Source organism: Pogona vitticeps, chromosome 5 (genome assembly GCF_051106095.1).
Source record: "Pogona vitticeps strain Pit_001003342236 chromosome 5, PviZW2.1, whole genome shotgun sequence".
NCBI classification, from domain to species: Eukaryota; Metazoa; Chordata; class Lepidosauria; order Squamata; family Agamidae; genus Pogona; species Pogona vitticeps.
Window position 1 is genome coordinate 156572890 of NC_135787.1, and position 18296 is coordinate 156591185.

General features: G+C 38.8%; 1 protein-coding gene across 1 annotated transcript; it reads right to left on the reverse strand.

Moving 5' to 3' along the window:
• Positions 1 to 2424: 2424 nt before the first annotated feature.
• On the reverse strand, positions 2425 to 18257 carry USP44 (ubiquitin specific peptidase 44). Its single transcript, XM_020815593.3, has 6 exons — positions 18119 to 18257; positions 10089 to 11588; positions 5786 to 5984; positions 5069 to 5177; positions 3405 to 3610; positions 2425 to 3067 (listed from the first exon to the last, which is right to left on the reverse strand). The coding sequence occupies exons 2-6, from the start codon at positions 11511 to 11513 to the stop codon at positions 2868 to 2870; spliced, it is 2139 nt and encodes a 712-aa protein (XP_020671252.1). The 5' UTR covers positions 11514 to 11588; positions 18119 to 18257; the 3' UTR covers positions 2425 to 2867.
• Between the last annotated feature and the right edge of the window lie 39 nt (positions 18258 to 18296).

Genomic DNA, 18296 nt, shown 5'->3' on the forward strand with positions numbered 1-18296 from the left:
TTTTCTATAATATTTCACTAGTTTTCTTGTACAGTTAAATATAAAGCGTTGGTGAGCTGTCCTCTAAAATTCAGTCTGAACTGGGAGGCTTAATTGGGTACTTCAAAAGGAAAGGAAGAGAAGAAAAAGTTTAATTTATAGAATTAAAGTGCAGGGGTTTAAGGAGAAAAACTACTTGAACTCAGCACAGGTAAAGGCTAGCAGGCTCATGCTTTTTTAAAATGCACAAATGTTGCTATTCTGTTCAACTCTTAAGTGTATTACAGTTTAGTAAAAATTAGTTAATCTTTTGTTTTTTATTCTTCTACCTTCAACCTATAGTTCTGGGGTTTGGGGGGCATATCTTTGTAATAGTTCATGTTCTGCTTCCCTTTCTCTTCTATTCATGGTGTTTTGCACCTGTTTTTATATCCCAACTCCCTCAGCACAAATACCTTATAGGGAGATCCACTGGGGCACAAAATACTTTTAACAGCTTAACAGTGCTCAAACAGGTCTGTCTGCTAGGGTCCGTAGGTGGAAACATTTGATTCCTTTTCGTTTCAGTTTCTTTTGAGCCAGTGGTGCCTTTTCAGTTATCAGTTTTATAATTTTGGCTTGGTGAAGGAAGGAGGATGAAAGGAAAGTGGGGATGACAGTGGTACAAGGTGGGTAGTGGTGAGGAAAATTCACTGGGAGATTTCGGTGAAGGAAAGGTTTAACGGGTGGGTGGAGAGCACAGCTGTCAAAATGGCAATTGCCATGACAAGGCAAAAGGAAGAGGGGAAAGATGGTCTGGCAGGTCCAACTATAGGGTAGTTTTACATGCATGGATGAAACACAAGAAATCTGATAAAATCCATTATTTTTAGGACTCTTTCTTGCAGAAAACCCAGTGTCAAATTTTAGAGGCTGTCTATTGGAACTTAACAAACTGAAAGAAAGCTTTTTTTGTGAGTCCCCCCCCTCCATGCAGGTTACCCTAAAAGTTCCATCCCTACTTGCTGCTTAATGTTGCTAAATTTCCTTCCATTTTTAATGTGGACAGATATTACCTTATCTGCTCTGTTCTAGGTCTTTATCGATGACTGCTCCAAATAAGACAGAAATACACGGTACTCTTATGTCAGCTGAGGAAGATAGTCAACTTACTTTTATTCAAAATCATTTGTTTTTACCACAGAGGTTGTCCTTTCCTCTTGTACATGTAGAAGCCCTGTTATTTTTAATACCGTGATCTTCCACTTGGCAATCACACAGAGCACTGTGTTGTGCTACATTCCTAACAAGATAACTGCATAGTATGTCTTTTTACAGGAGACTTCATGTACTAGGTATGTGATAAGAATTGTATAATAATAATGTCTCATTAGAGGGAGCCTGAAAAAGGCAATTTAAATAATCGCCTCTACTGCTAAGTTGCTACCGTTAACCAGTCCTTTGTGTTTGGTAGAGGATGCAGGTTGAGACTTTATAGCTGCATGATTTGGCACACTGAAATCTATTTACTGTATTCTACCTATTATCTAAGGAGCAGAGAAGAGCATAGAGTCTCACTTCATTTCCATTTTATCTATACAGTGCCATTGAAAAGGAGTTTCTTGGCTGTACCTGGAGTTGAGTTATGCCTCTTAAAACCAGATACAAAAGACTGTAATGGCTGCTTTCTTCACCTTTCTAGTTTTCAACACCAGCCTTGTGACAGTTCTGCATTTGTGAAACAAATAGCACAGAAACAGTAACCAAGTACTCCATTAATAAAATTTGTCTCTCAAAAAAGGCTGAAACTATTACAAATTAAGGAAAAGGGAAGGAAACGATGATGAAGACTTGTAATTTTTTTACAGGTAGAGAACAGTATTCTTTCAGGACATTTATTAACCAATTAGGATTAACCTCCATGGGAAAAAACTTACATTCAGCATGAGAAACTTCACCACCATATTCTATACTGATTACAACTCTGAGGTTGCGTGCGTTTCCCTTGAGCCATGACAACTAAGAGAAACAAGACAGTGTACAACGGCAACGCCCTTTAAATGTATTTTGGAGAAAGCAACAGATAAAATGGTATTTCTTATCAGTGCAAATGTTATGGCTTGCTGCTGGATTACACAGAACCTGTATGCAGGATAAGGCTATCTGAATGCTGAAAGACTAATGTAAGTAGGAGAGGATGCTCTTAAATTTCAGCAGCTACTTACAATGTCCTTTGTATACTGCTGAACATTCAAATTTCCTTCGCCTTCCTTACACTTCCATCTAGGCCTGCAGCCTGACTGGATAGGTGCCAATGCTTAATACTGAGCTAACAGTAATGGGCTGTTCTCTGTTGTTTTCCCAATAGTTTACCAATTGTGTATATAAGTCACTATAATTAGGGCATATGTATAAAGAACTGTATTCCACTTTCCCTAGGAATCTACAAGTCAGAGACAAGCAAAATTCCATTACCAGGTTTTTTAATTCTGTGGAACAAATGTATTCCTCTGAACAATGTCAATGGTATTGCAAGAAATGTAAAAAAAGCATACAATTTTTTATAAAAACATTTCGAAATAACATAAGAATTACTCATCAAGATTCCTCATCTATGGTTCCTACACCAAAATATAAAATTGCTGAAAAACAGCTTTGAGGTAAGACTTTAAAATTCAAATGGCAATTTTTTTAAAAAAATAGCTATATAGACATCCTAGTAACTTGAAAAGTTACCTACCATCAATATAAAGTATACTAAACATTTTCCCCAAAGAGTTTGTTTAGCAAGTACAAAAGGGCATGAACACATTTCACAAGACATACTTAGTACAATACTGTACTTACTCTTCAATACATGTACTGTACAAGTGACAAGTTTTTGCTGTACACAGTACATGTGCTTTGGATTAGCTGTTAATATCTGCACTGGAAAAATTCATTTGACTATTTGGATTTTTCCCAGATGGTGAGTCAAGGCCTGATACCCTAACATGTCCATTCTCCTGAGTAACTCGTTGGGTATAAAACAAGATGTAAGCCTGGGCCTTGCACACTTCTTCCATAGTGCACATGATGAGCTTGGAATCATTGCAGTGTACCCAGAATCCTAGAAGAAAACAACAGAGTGATCAAAAGTCATCGCTGCAATTAAAATATTTTCTTATCAAAAACCACAAAAATTTAGTACAATCAGAACATTTTACACAGGAAAAGCTGTACCTCAAAAATGTTACAAGAATTACTGTCAAAAGTAAGAATTTATAAGGCACAGTCCAGATAAGAGACTGATCTTTCAGAATGACATTTGATGTAATCTTGTAAAAAAAATCCTCTGATTAAGAGAATGTCCGAAGACTTTAGAGATAGTGTTTATGGCAATAAAATTCATCTCAAAATCATGCTCAAAGGCTTGAAGTTTGATTTCATATTTAAATTCTTTGTACCTCCATCCGAATTGTAGCAATAGGCAGTGTAGTGTCCTGAACCAAATCCTTTCCCATGATGCATCACAACAGCAGATAAGTCGTAGATAAAACAATCAGGTACGAGGGATTTTAGAGATTCTCGGCAGCAGTACGGCTCCATGTTTAGCACCTGGTCAAAGCTGACATGTACACCAATCTTTTCACGGTGATTGCGCCCAGACCATCTTAGAGGAGGAAAAGCAAATACAATAAAACTATCACATTTCTAGTCTGTATTCTACAGGTATTATCAAAAAGGTTAAAAAACTTCACCTGTGTGTTACTGCTGGGAGCAAGAGTCAATATTAGTTGGAAGGGCTTTGTTGAAAGTCAAACCACTGCTTAATGCAAGAATCCAGAACTAGTGTACTGCCATTAGTTGCCTGTCTAGTCCTGAACATTTTCCATACTAATAAATAAAAATCTCTCCTGTAATTTTAGTCCAATAAATCTAGTCCTCATCTAGACAGAATATACAGGTAACTGTCCTCTTCAAATACAATCTGCCCTTCCCCATATCTCTTCACTGCTTGCCAAGGTACACTCTTCTATGTTCTGCTGTGTGAGCCTGCTTGAAGCACACTTGTTCAGTTTGGCTCCATCATGAGGATTCCATCTATGGAAGATGTGCCTGGGTAAGTTAAACCAATATATCAGAACATGCTACAACACCTCTGCAGCTTTGCTGATCCCTTAGGGTTCCAAGGTACAAGCCTTGAGAAGGCTTTTGTACATCTAGAGGTTCATAAATGCCAGAATGTCATCAGCTGTTGCTTTCTGATTCACAGATCTACAATATTGCCTTCTACTTACTTTCTGTTATAAATGCATCAGACGATGTTTTCTGACTACTGCTTGTTTAATCATTCTTCTTTTAGCCACATTACCCCTATCAAAATGATATGGGGGAACCAACTGGTACATTATACATACAAAATTTCCTCAGGGTATTGCCTTGTATTTACTGATTTAGCCCCTCATTTCGGAATGCTGCTCTTCTATTTTGCCTCATTATTCTGCCTATAGATTCTGTAGCCCTCTATGTACTTCACTCAGCCTTCTTAATGCTTAGTCTGTTTCACACAGTTCCTTTTGCTTTGAAGGTATCTATGAGGTTTTCATTTTTAAAGTTGACAAATTCGCTTTCCTCACAGAAGCCACACAACTAACATTTTGATGCTGACAGACTTCTTTTTTGAGTGACATTAACAGAACATTTTGTGATGTCCACATCAGTTCATATACTCTTTGTCAAAAGATTCATTGCCAGTTCCTTAAGTGCTTTACAGGAGTCCCTCCCATATCTGTGGAATCAGTGTCTACAGTTTCAGATATCCATGGTGGCCACTGCTGCAACCCAGCCTGTAGTGTGCATGTGCACCTACTTACCCCTCTCCTTCTAATCCATGTTTTCCTCATATCTGTGGTTGATCCTGGAAAAGTGAATGTGGAGGGAATACTGTACTGTACAGATAATGGACAAACCATCTGGATGGAATGCACAATCATGCTGGAATTTCAAGAAACGTATGTACAGCCTAATAAATGGATGTTTCTTTAAAAAATGACTAACTTTCCTTAAAAGAAGACCATCCTTTGGGGTTTTCTTAATTTGCTAGCAAAGGAATAATTTACTACATTACCTGAACCTCTTAAGGTGTAACCGCAGAACTTGAGGTAGCTGGCATACCATAAGCTGCTTTTGTGCTTCTGAGAGTATTACAGGCTTTGAAGAAAACTTTCTCCGCTTTGCTGCAAAAAGAATATTAAAAAATACACATTTTCTCAATAAATCATGCCAATAATGATGTGGGATAATTCCCATGTAAACAGAATCAGTTTAGCACTTAATCATTTTTAAACAAATCCACAAACATTATTTGGATTAACAGAATATTCAGGATACAACTAAATTACATGCTTGACATGTAGAGCCCTTAATGAAGAATAACCAATGTAATAATAAAAGTGTAGAAAGATTCCAAAAATAAGGCGAGGTAAAACCTTTATTGGACTGATACAACACTGAACATGATTTTCAGAGAATTCTATTTCCACACACATTCCTCAAGCTCTGCAATACCCATCCTGATGAGAGGGCCAGCTGGACTCAAAAGCTGTTAATACTGTATTCTACGTAGTGGCCCAATTTAAAAGAGGTAATAATTATAAATGCAGTATGGTTTCATTTCTCACTACATCAACTCATCAGAAGGTACAATTCAAAGTACTATTTGGATCTGATTTTTACAGAAAGGGACACTTTTCTGATTTTTTTTTAAAAAAATCTCTGCTCTTCATTAACATGAACTCGTGTCACATGGAAGCTGGGCGGACAAGTATGTATTGTATTTACTTACTGTTGCACTGATCACAGGCATATATTTTTCCTTCCAGGGCTTCAGTTTCTGTGAACTTGGCCAACATTTCTGTTAACAAGCACGGATGCTGACAGGCTGTCTCCTTCCCATTGCAGTGGTATCTTTCAGGAAATTCCAGTGAGAGGTCCCAAAAGGATTCTATAGTATTTGACTTATTGTCACATGCAAGACATGTCACCTGTCAAGATAAACCACTCATTAATTTGAAATTCCAACCTTCCCATCCTAATAAACTGGACCAACAGTATGTTGATTAATTTTAGTAGTCACATGTATGCCCTCTTTCCTCCAATTAGCTTAAGCTGGTGTACATGGCTCTCCTGCTCTCCACATTATTCTCAGAACAACAAATCTGTGAGATCTCAGGCTGAGAATGTACACTAAGATCACTATGAGTAATATAGCTCCATGGGATCTAGAATCTAGATCTCTAAAGTCTCAGGCCAAATCATTAATCATTGTACCAAACCAAAATCTGCTGCCTTTCATGTACTAATATGGACATATCTCACATGAGAAACTAGTCGCCACCTTATTCTGGAACTAATCCACTGGTTTTTATTTTCAAGTCTAACCGGAATGATGCCATTTCTACTCTTTTCTTATTTTAGCAAAGTGTAAAGTGATGGTTCTTTACATTATCTTTCATTTTAACTGTTCTTCGTACTATGGAGATACCTGAAAATATGCTCCAACTCCTGGTCACCATAAATTTTTCTTATGTTTCTCTGCAGTTACTGAAAAGGGTTTCAACAAGGGCTCCAATTCTTTAGTGCTATCATAATCAGAGAAATAAAAATATACCACAGGACCCAAACTTGAGGCAAAGAAACCCAGGAATATGAGGCCTGTTGTCATTTTTCACTATATCAATGTTAAAGTCAACTTTAAATATTATACAATAAAACCTTTATCTTGTCAATTTGTGTGTTTCATTACTAAAATGACAAGCTCTTTCTTTAAAGACTTTTCTTAAAGCAAATTAATAGTATCTGGGGAAGTTTTCCATAGGGAAGCAGTTCCTGATGTACTATGGTAAAGAGCATCTTCTGCAGTATTCCACATTAATGTAAATATACTGTCCCTGCAAGATTAAAAAAAAAACATTCAGAAGGATCAATACACCACCTGCATGTTACACTGCAGATAAGTTACACTGCAAATGCAAGAAACTTCATTTGCCAGTTCAGCTACAAAGAACTGGTTCAATGTACAGTAGATGCTGGTAGGCAGAAGCAGACCAGTATCTACTGTCAGTTCTCTGGATGATGTTGCACAGATTTTGTGTACAGCAAAGCATCTCCAGCTGTCAATAGCTGAACATTAGCAGTATCTACAGCTATACACCGGACTAAGTTAATAATCCTTCATGCACAAGATTTCAGATGTAATTTAGGACGACGCATCCCAGAATACGGTTCATAATGTTCAAAAGTGAACTGTTTCTTCCCCTTTGAGGCACAATTTTGTAACTATCTCCAGCTGGTTGCCCTTGTTGTTCTAGATAGAGCAGAGGTCTCCAAACTTTTGACCATGAGGGCCACACTGGATATTTCCAACATTTTTGAGGGCAGAAGGAACAGGAACATACGTGTGGCCAGCTGCACATGCACCTGTCCAGATGCCCACCCACCCCCGCATGCACACATACATACCCCCACATGGACTGAAGGGCCAGATAAAACTGCAAGGTGGGCTGGATGTGGCCTGTGGGCCGTAGTTTGGAGACCCCTGTTCTAGAGGAAAGAAAACCGAGGAAAAGAAGTTCACCATTCCCTGTTCTATGGTAGCTAGATTCTAAGAAGTGTATAGATGTAGAAAATATTTCCAAAACAGTGATCAGGCAGACAATCCATCACATAGCTAAATAAGGAAATGTTCCCCATAACTACTAGAAGCAGCCAGATTCTTCAGAAGCAAACAGCATGGTTACTGCAAAAGTATTATCAAGTGGTAGTTCCCATATTAAGTCATTAATGTATATACATGATCTTGAACCAAAAACAAACAAAAAACCAAATATGTAGATACTTTTGGTAGTATGCCATTTAATTGTAGTATATCATCTCAAACTATTCCAGATCATCAAAGCCAATGGAGATATTCTAGAGTAAATAAACTGTGGATAAAATTTAACTACAAAATGTGGATAATATTAATTGTAATTAGGCGGCATTAATTACAAGTGAATTTAAGGAAAGAGATCTTAGTGGGTAGGGAACAGAGACACTATAACAGCTGTGGCCACTTCACTGGCAAGCATTATACAAACATCCCAATACAGTAACTGAAATTTAAGTCAGCTTTGACCTGAAAACCCCTCCTGTTTCAGCTCCAGCTTCTCTGATATGTGTCTCAAGTCACAACAGGCTGAATCAAATTGTAGAGTTTATTGTATTAAAAGATGTATACTTTAATGGCTAATTATTAAAATAAAATTTCCTCATAAGTGACTAATTACAATTGTTGTACTATGCTTCCTATTTTATCAGTAAAAACTACTTTTCAGTCTGTAGTCATACTTTCAAAATTCCATCTTAACATTTTCTTGCAGATTCAACATTATCACTTTCTATTCCATAACTTGTTTCTTCTTTATTTAATTAATATTTTAAAAGTCATTCCTTTGTTAACTAATCTACAGAGGCCTGGAGGCCAATATAAATATATTGAATGGACTGTCACTGAAGAAATCAATATTTGAACATTTAAGAGGCAATTAAACGATGTTTCACGTTAGTCTTTATTTTTTCTGCTAGAGTGTTTTATTCAGTTTTGTACACCAACACACAAGCTTTGGTTGACACACAGCTTAAATGTACTGCATTAGTAAATAGACTGATTTTTTGAGAAGTAATCTAAAACGAACTTTAAAATACGTTTACAGAATGAAATTCTAAATATCAGTACAAAAAAATTAGGAAGTGTAAAATCGACAAATGGCTTAAATCCTGTTTCTTAGTGTAGTAAGTCACAAATGGAGTAGGCCCATCAAAACAGTGGGGATCTGGTGAGTCAACTCCTCCATACTTTGCATTGATTCAAATGGGCCTACACTAGTTGTGACTTACTATGCCAAGCAACGAAGTTTAAACCAATGCATTTTGCGAACCTGACAAATATTTTGATCTATAAGCAAAGGAATACTGATGCCAGTTTGATGTCCCTCAAGATGGTTTTAAAGAGCTAGATCACCACCATATGTGTAGTAAATTTTCCTAAAAATTGAGTCTAATTATCTTAACAATCGGGTTAGAAGGTATGGGAGATCTAAGACAGCAGAGCTGGGCAAGATATCTTCTTGGAACCACTGCCAATCAACAGAAAAGGAACTACATAAATAGGAGACAAGTTTGGCAAGTCTGGTATTTAGCTTTCTTTGAAACCCATTATGGAACGCCTTCTACCACCAAGATCTACCCGTGTCACTCGCGCGAGCCAGGAGGTGAGGCTGAGGAGCCTAACGCCGAGGGAGGCCCGGAAGGAAAAGACAAGAAATCGGGCCTTCTCGGCGGTGGCTCCTCGCCTCTGGAACAACCTTCCCCCTGATATTTGCGCGGCCCCCTCACTGGGTATTTTCAAAAAGCAATTAAAAACATTGATGTTTCGGCAGGCCTTCCCTCCTAGTTAATTCCTGATCCCCTCCTCTTTTCTTTCCTAATGTTTTAACCCAATTGTCGAAAGTTTTCTTTTATGTAATTATGTTGTTTTTATTGTGGTATCCCTTGTTGCAAGCTGCCTAGAGTGGTCTATCGACTAGATAGGCGGGATATAAAATAAATAAATAAATAAATAAATTGTACATTTATTTATTTAACTTCTATGCCACCCACACTATTCGAAGGTCTCTGGGCGGCTTACAACACCAGTTGGTACCAAAAACTGAAACAGAAAATGACCAGGAGCAATTTCTGGTTTAAAGAAAACAATGCAACCTTTTTACCACACAATGTCTACAAACAGGGAGGTGTGCACACTGTTTTAGAGGAACATTGTACTTCCTGGAATACAATTCTTTCTGTATACATTTATTACAATTTGGAAATGTGACGACTACCTGCTCCAAAAATGGGTGGGGTACTGCGTATGTTCTGTAGGCTGCACGTTGCTCATCCCAAGACAGGAAGTTTAGGATTGTGACTAAGTATAAGGCACATGCAAAGATAATCCTGCATGATGCTGGATGCCCTGGAAATAACTTTTAAAATATTTTTAAATCACACATTTATAACTATTATTTTAATGTAGTCTTTTAAAATCTTAGCTTTGTGGACACACATACCTGACTTAAAAGTTGTCCATGAAAAATGGTATTGATCACATTCAAAACTTGTTTAATAAGTTTCTTTTGAGAAGTGGGAATGAGGGCTGGGCATTTTGTCCGAACTGTCTCCAATTCTTGCTGCACTTTATCCAAAAGTTCACAGAGAAATTCCTGAGCATCTTGTTGAGCGTAACCACGAAAGGCTGGGATTAGTCTCCACACTGAATGAAGCATGGCAAAAGGAGACACCAATGCCCACTTTCCTGACCACATGACTTGAAATAATGTATGTAGCTCATGACAAAGAGAGATGTATTTTGAACTTGGCTCCTTAGGCTGAATAAGTTCCATATTTCTACTATTTGATGCTCCACCGCTTAAGCCTGATGACACACTAGATCGCCTTGCAGAAGATGCCTTGCCCTTCATATGGCTTTTGTTCACATGACAAATAGAACTAGCAGATGGAGGATATTTAGAAGATGACCTCGTTTTGCCATTGGCTGCAGCTGCTAACAACTCTTGAGTTTGGTTCAAATCAAGCTTTAAAAAACATTCCCGAAAGATGAGCAAATGACTCAATACCTGAAGAACAGAGTTCATATAGCATGTATTTCCCAAGTTACGTAATCCTGTTACACCAGGAGTCACAGTAGGCCTTCGTTTAACTGGAGAGTCATTTATTTTTTTCAGTTTTACTTCATCTGAGGTAGCTGTTACTTTAAGCTCAACAGCAGACTCCAAATTCTGCGGCATTTTTAGTGCACAGAGTGGTATTTCTAACAATTCTTTACTTTGATTTTGCAAACGAAAGCTCTTCCTTGGAGGCATTTTTTCCATTTCTTCTTTCAACTGCCGCTTCCGTTCTTCTCTTTTCTTCCGAGCATTGATTCTTCGTTCTTCTGCTTCCTCCCTCAATTTCTCTTCTTCCAAAACCCTTTTCCCACTTGGTGTCAACCCAAACCAAGATCTAAATACTTTGCCCATTAATGCATGCCTCCTGTGCCAAAGAGCTGTGAACATACGGTCTTCATTACGAAGCACAGCTTGAGCATTGTTGTGTGAAAGATCATCACTTGAGCCCATTGATCGTAAAGTTCTGCCACTACGAGTAGTACAGTCATAATTTTGACTCTTGATTGCACTTAATGTGCTTCTCAGGAGTTTTAAGTCACCAGTTGCATTATCATTGAGGACATAGTCATCACAAAGGTAGCAGAAAACATACAGCTCATTCACTTCCAATGCCACTGGATGATTACTTTCTTGAAAGTGCTTTAGTGCATGTTCTTCAATGTATCTTCCACAAGCAACATGAGAGCAACTGAGGCAGGCCCATACAGATTCTGTAGTATTGCATACCATGCAATGCCATTTGTGAGGGTTCACGATGGAATGGTCCTGGGCAAGTCGCAAACGTCCTACATGTTTACACTTATCCATTTTCAATATTGTGGTAATGACAAAATACTACAGAAACACGCCATCCAACCAATTTCCCAGTCTCTGCATTTTGACCTGAAAGCAGAAAAAAATATTTTACTTGCATTTAGTATCAGACATGGCAAAATATAATACACATTTGCTCATCAGTTATATTGGTTTAAAACGATGATACACTCAAGTTGCTAAAATTTCCAGTTTAAAACTTAGACACAAACCTAGCTGAAGAAAAGGGATTATTATATTTATTATTATTATTGTGTACCGTCAATTCCAACTTATGACAACATTTGTTGGGTTTCCTGGGTATTAACTACTCAGTAATAGTTAACCAATCCCTTCTCTGACGGTACGCAAGGAGTGGTGCCCAAGATAACATAGGCTGGCTCTTCTCCTAGAGCAGGGGTCTCCAAATTTTTGACTATGAGGGCCACACCTGATATTTCCAACATTTTTGAGGATCGAAGAAACAGGAATGTGTGCATGTGTGGCCGCACACCCTCTCGCACCGTGCACAGACACCTGCCCCCATGTCCTCACGCCCCTCCCCGTGCTCAAGCGCTGAAGGGAAGCGGTCAGATAAAATGGCAATGCAGGCTGGATGTGGCCGCAGGTTGTAGTTTGGAGACCCTGTCCTACAGATATAGTGGATAATGAAACTCCTGAGCCCTGGTTCCACAGTGGGGTACTCCAACACACTAAGCTATCCAGCCAGCTGAAGTTATATTTAAGAATTGTTATATGAATTGCATTGTTTAATTATTAACAGAATTTTGTTCAAGAACAAGGTTTTAAAAATTGATAATTATTTAAATAGACAAGTCATTGTAAAATGTACATCACATAGAAATCTTTAAATTGCAAAGCTGCATAAACTAAGGACCAGACATAAAGCTTCCAGTATATAAGATACGCAGTACTCTAGTGCTGGAAGCCAGCCTTCTCTCCTGTGGTGGGTCGATGAAACACAGCTCTGTTTCCTGCGCTGCAAGGGTCAGGTAGCCTCAAGGCCCTCATGCCACATCTTAAGGGTAATGGGGGATGGAGCTGTATACCAAACCTGGTAGGCTGCTCAGTAGAGCAACATGAAAAAAACACTGCAAACCTTATCCTAACATGTAGTTCAACAATCTAACCTAGATCAAACTTAAAAAACAAAGGATATTTCTGTAATTTTATTAGTTCAAGTTGCTCACTTTACAATTATACCCTTTACTTAGACCACTTTCACAAAAGGGTTATGCTCTTCCTCTAAGTTTGTCTAAGGGCAGCATATAAGAAAAAACAACTTAGTATCTTTTAACCCCCCTACTTCTGTGAACATTATTTTTAAAGCCATAAAAATTCATAACAGTCATTTCATCTTATAATAGCAAATGACACAAGTTCACTGTGCATTGTGTAAAACAGTTTTTTAAAATCTTAAAATCACCCTAGTCAGTTTCACTAACTCTAGATTGAAGTACTGTGATAGAGAGAGCAATAATCCTTCCTCCCCATGCAATTTTATAAGCCTCTGACATCCTGTCTCACCCTTTCCCCTTTAGTGGTGTTGGGGGGGGGAAGGTTGTTAACTAAGAAGTTTGACATACATTTATTTTCCTTCCATTACAAGACAGGTTTTCCACAATCAGAGGGTCAAACAAGGAAACATAATTAAAGATGTGACAAAAAAAATCTATCCCTGATTGGAGTACACCTCTCCTGAATTTAATAAAGGCATGAGAGCAGCCCTGAGTGATTTGCTGGGCCCCCATATCTGACTAATAAAAATGAGAATACACTATGTAATATAGAACCCTGTATATCCAGAGTGGCTGGTACTATTTTGATCATATACAGGGCATTCTAACTCATTTTAATGACTAGAGGATATCTCTTAATAGATTAGCCTGGATCTACAAAGAAATAAGGTCCAATAAATTAAATGAGGCTTAGATCAAAGTAAAACAATAGAAGATTACAGCTAATTAAAGAACTTTACACATACCAAATAGTCCCAAATGATTATTTCCTTTGACTTCATATCCTGGCCAGTCTGAATAATGTGGTATTTATATCACTAATACTAATAGTTATAGTTACAATGTAACTATAGAAAGGAAAAAACAGCGGCAATAATATCTGCCATAATAATTTAGGGCTTATTTTTATCAGTTAGTAGGGAAAAAACATCGCAAAACAGTCGTCTTTAAACACAGATTAGGGACATCACAGTAGCTTCTTAGAACTGTTCTATGCAAAAAGAGCTCCTTCTATTACCTGCACAGGCCTACTTAGCCTACACAGTTTATGCATACACAGAATCTTTCCACTGTGGTTATGCTGTGGCCTTTGAGTTAGAAACAAAGAAAAAATCCATGTGCTGAAAGCAGTAACATAGTTTGACAATTAGCAGCCTATCCCTTGGCTATATCAGTGACATGTCCAGGAAGGATTTACTTTGCTTCCCTCAAAGAAAATAAAGACCAAGTTTCAGTTCCTTAATTCTTCATCTCAGCTCCTGCATCTCTTTCCTTCTGAGTCTGTCTATGTCAAATAATCCTTCTGTTGGCAGTTTTATTTATTGGTATTACTGCTTTTTCTGAGGTTATATGAAAGACACCTGAAGGATATAAGTTTACACGTGCACAGGGAAGAAAGGCTATTAAAATAGCCCACCTGAGCATACTCTGCTTCACAGGATGTTTAAAACACTGGGAAAAAAATTCCTCTAAAGAAAAAAAAAGGTGGCTTAATAAAGTTCTCCAGAATCCACCTCTCTTGGTGACCTTTCAAAGCTGTAAGATGTTTTTTTTAAGTATAACACACTGATTTTTTTCATTATCTCTGGCTATAATGACTTTATTCTGCCCTGGCACCTGAATCATGAGAAGAACTACAATTGAGGGATGTGACTGAATTCAGGATGGCATTCAAGATGGATCCAGATTATCTGTGATCCAGATAATCGGAATATGATTTGGATCTTGGAACTCCCCTCTTCCTATTAATTCAACAGGATTAATGGGACTAAATGGGGAAAACTCACAACTGTTAAACCAGCAGGGTTCAGTAATTACTTCTAGGAACAAGGAGACCCAGTTTCTAATTCAGCATACCAGGTGACTTTGATCCAGTCCTTTTCTTTCTTAACCAACCCTACCTCACAGAATTGTTGTGAATATAAAGTAAACATGAGAAATATGTACATTGCGCACTTTCTGGGTGAAGAAAGATTAAAAACATTTCTGGCAAAAACAAGCATGGTAAATTTAATGGATTTATAGCATGCAGTGGTATTTTTGCAGACATGGAGAATCATGAGAATTCCATGACTCCACCAGTCATTATGCTTTGTTTACCATCTTGCATAGAGTGCTAAAGAATTCAAGCTGACACTGTATTTTGTGATCTCTGAGTTAGACTAATAAAGGTATTATGATGACAGGTATTTTAGATTTTTTTTAATTTATAAAAGGGACTCAATAGTAGTGATAGAAATTCCTCCAGCCCCAAATTCTTCTCTCCTGTTTTTTCTATCTTTCCATCTAGAGTAATGAAAGGCATTCCTACAAATTTCCTATAGTACCTTACATGAGCATAATTGGTTCAAAGAAACCATACTAAACTGCAACAATATGTTAAAGTATGGAATAGTTCTTCTTGAGCTTCCAACCATTCCAGCTCACCCCATTTTCCCCAAATGACCTGCCATGCAGCATATTTAATCTCTCTTGTGCTGTTTTGGGGAATCGCCTTTTGGTACCTCCCCCACTTGCCTATGGGATCTCTTGTTGTTGTTTAGTCGTTAAGTTGTGTCTGACTCTTCGTGACCCCATGGACCAGAGCACGCCATGCCCTCCTGTCTTCCACTGCCTCCCGGAGTTGGGTCAAATTCATGTTGGTAGCTTCGGTGACACTGTCCAACCATCTCACCCTCTGATGTCCCCTTCTCCTCTTGCCTTCACACTTTCCCAAAATCAGGGTCTTTTCCATGGAGTCTTCTCTTCTCATGAGATGGCCAAAGTATTAGAGCCTCAGCTTCAGGATCTGTCCTTCCAGTGAGCACTCAGGGTTGATTTCCTGCAGAATGGATGGGTTTCTTTTCCTTGCAGTCCAGGGGACTCTCAAGAGTCTCCTCCAGCACCACAAATCAAAAGCATAAATTCTTCAACGGTCAGCCTTCTTATGGCCCAGCTCTCACTTCCATAAATCGCTACTGGAAAAACCATAGCTTTGACTATGCGGACCTTTATCGGCAAAATGCTGTCTAGGTTTGTCATCGCTTTCCTCCCAAGAAGCAGGCGTCTTTTAATTTCGTGGCTGCTGTCACCATCTGCAGTGATCATGGAGCCCAAGAAAGTAAAATCTGTCACTGCTCCCATATCTTCCCCTTCTCTTCGCCAGGAGGTGATGGGACCAGTGGACATGATCTTAGTTTTTTTGATGTTGAGCTTCAGACCATTTTTTGCACTATCCTCTTTAACCCTCATTACAAGGTTCCTTAATTCCTCCTCACTTTCTGCCATCAGAGTGGTATCATCTGCATATCTGAGGTTGTTGATATTTCTTCAATCTTAATTCCGGCTTGGGATCCATCCAGTCCTGCCTTTTGCATGATTTATTCTGCATATTAAGTTAAATAAGACAATATACAACCTTGTCATACTCTTAATCTCTAGTTCCTCTGCCCCTTTGAAATCCAGCTTGTACTTCTGGGAGTTCTTGCTGCCTCCTGTACAGTGTTATGAGCCTCCATCCATAGTTCTTCAGGCACTCTGTCCACATGGGATCTCTTATCATTCTGCAAACTTTGTGCTTTTTCTAAAACTAGCATACATCTTATTTATACAAATCATTAGTGCGAGTACATGCACTATAAGTATTACAACAGTTACATACTTTACATTCAAAATGAAGAGTGTTTCTTGGCCCCATACACCTCAGTCCCATTCTTTAATACTTCCTAATGTAATAAAGCTCCTACATGTCCACTTTATGCATTTCATATTTGCAAATTAGCTTTATAATTGTCTGGTATCATGAAAATATATTACCTGACACTCTCATTATAAGTTTGCGTAGTCCCTCTATGCAAAATCTAAACTTGGTTATTTTGTTAGAACATGAAAATTGCATTAAAAAATTAAAAACAATGGACTAGCTTTTTCATGTGCTGCTTTGTGCCACTAGTTTACATTTAATTGCAGCTCCTTGCTAACCTATTAACAAAGCTGTTAGTTCATATTGTCTCACAGATTTTTCTTTCCCATATCTTTTGAAATTCTCTCAATGAGACTTAAGCACAAAAACCCTAAGGAATGGGCATGCCTCATTGTCCATTACTCAAACACAACAAAAGAATTCAAGTGTGGGGCCTAAAGGCTGCACTTGGCTGCTTGTCCTAAGAACTCCCTGGTTTTAGGGGGAGAAATGCCCAAATGCCTCCAAATTTAGCATATTTAAGAAACATTTCCTGCGTTCATTCTTGATCCCCAAAGCATTTACTTCTGAAGCTCAGTTATTTCAATGGCTCTTATTTCCCTGAAATTTTGTTTAGGACCAAAACTTCAGGTGCATACTCAAGAACACTTAACACATTTACTAGACCTTTGTGTTTCAAACAGGACAGTTAAGAAACAGTGAGAAGTCAGATTTCTCCTATTTTTCCAGCCTAAATTGCTGATCTGTTTATCTAATCAATGTTAATTATAATTCAAGAGGAAGAAATTTCTACATTAATCAAGCAGAAATCTCAACGTCTCAAATCAAGGGCAGGGAAGGGATTTTTAGTTTCAAAGGAAATGACAACCTACTGAAGATACTAGTAACCATTTTCCCAGCAACTTCAGTTTTCAGAAACTAAGACCTGTAGGAACAACAAGTGCTACCTTAGAATGCAGAAGTTACACCTCTGACAATTTAAGTTACACAATTTAAGTTTTTAACAGTTTGGTCCAGAAAATTCTTTCCACAAAAGTAAGAGAGAAGCCTCTTTACAGCTCAAAAAGTTTTAAAACACTTCCTTCTTTCTCATCCACCAGCTCAAACCGAAAGTGCCTAGCAGGACAACTAATTAGGTTAGAGCTTTAACCTAAGGAGGGCCGATAACGTATGGCGACTGCCTCCACGTGAGCCGTTAGCCTTGGGAGTTATTATTATTATTATTATTATTATTTTGGGGGGAGGTGGACCCGGGGAGTGACAACAGCCCACTCCAATTTGATAAAGGGAAGGAAGATAATTAAGCTCCAGAGGCTCCTATTCCAGTAGTGATGGTGGCAACTCAAACGCTTCGCTTTCTTATCTTGCAAACATCCTCCCAAGCAAAGGAACTTCTACCGTTGCATTAACTCGAGGTCCGCAGAAAGGAGTTGCAAACCAGAAAGTGGCTTCCCAAGAGTAACGTGGAAAAGCCCCCTTTCACGATTTCTCCCCGAGAGGCGCCAAAATCGAACTCCGGAGGTGGGAGTGATGGGGACAGCAGCAGATTGCTGGAAGTAACGGGTTATTCACAGACAAAGTGGGTACCCTTTCTCGCCCTCTGCCAGATGGCGCCGGTGCCCACCGCTCCCCCCCGCCCGCTCCCAGGAGGGTGATACGCCCCTGCCCCCGACTCTCACCCCGGTGCCTTGAGCCATGCCGCCGAGGGAGGCTCAGTTAGCTGATCAGGACCTCGCGCAGCCGTCGTCCACGACGCCACGGCTCGCTCGCCGCCGCCGCCGCCGCCATCTTGTACGCTTCAGGCTCCTCGCCTTCGCAACCGCCCCCTTGGCAGCGTCACCACCGTCGCTCCCTCAG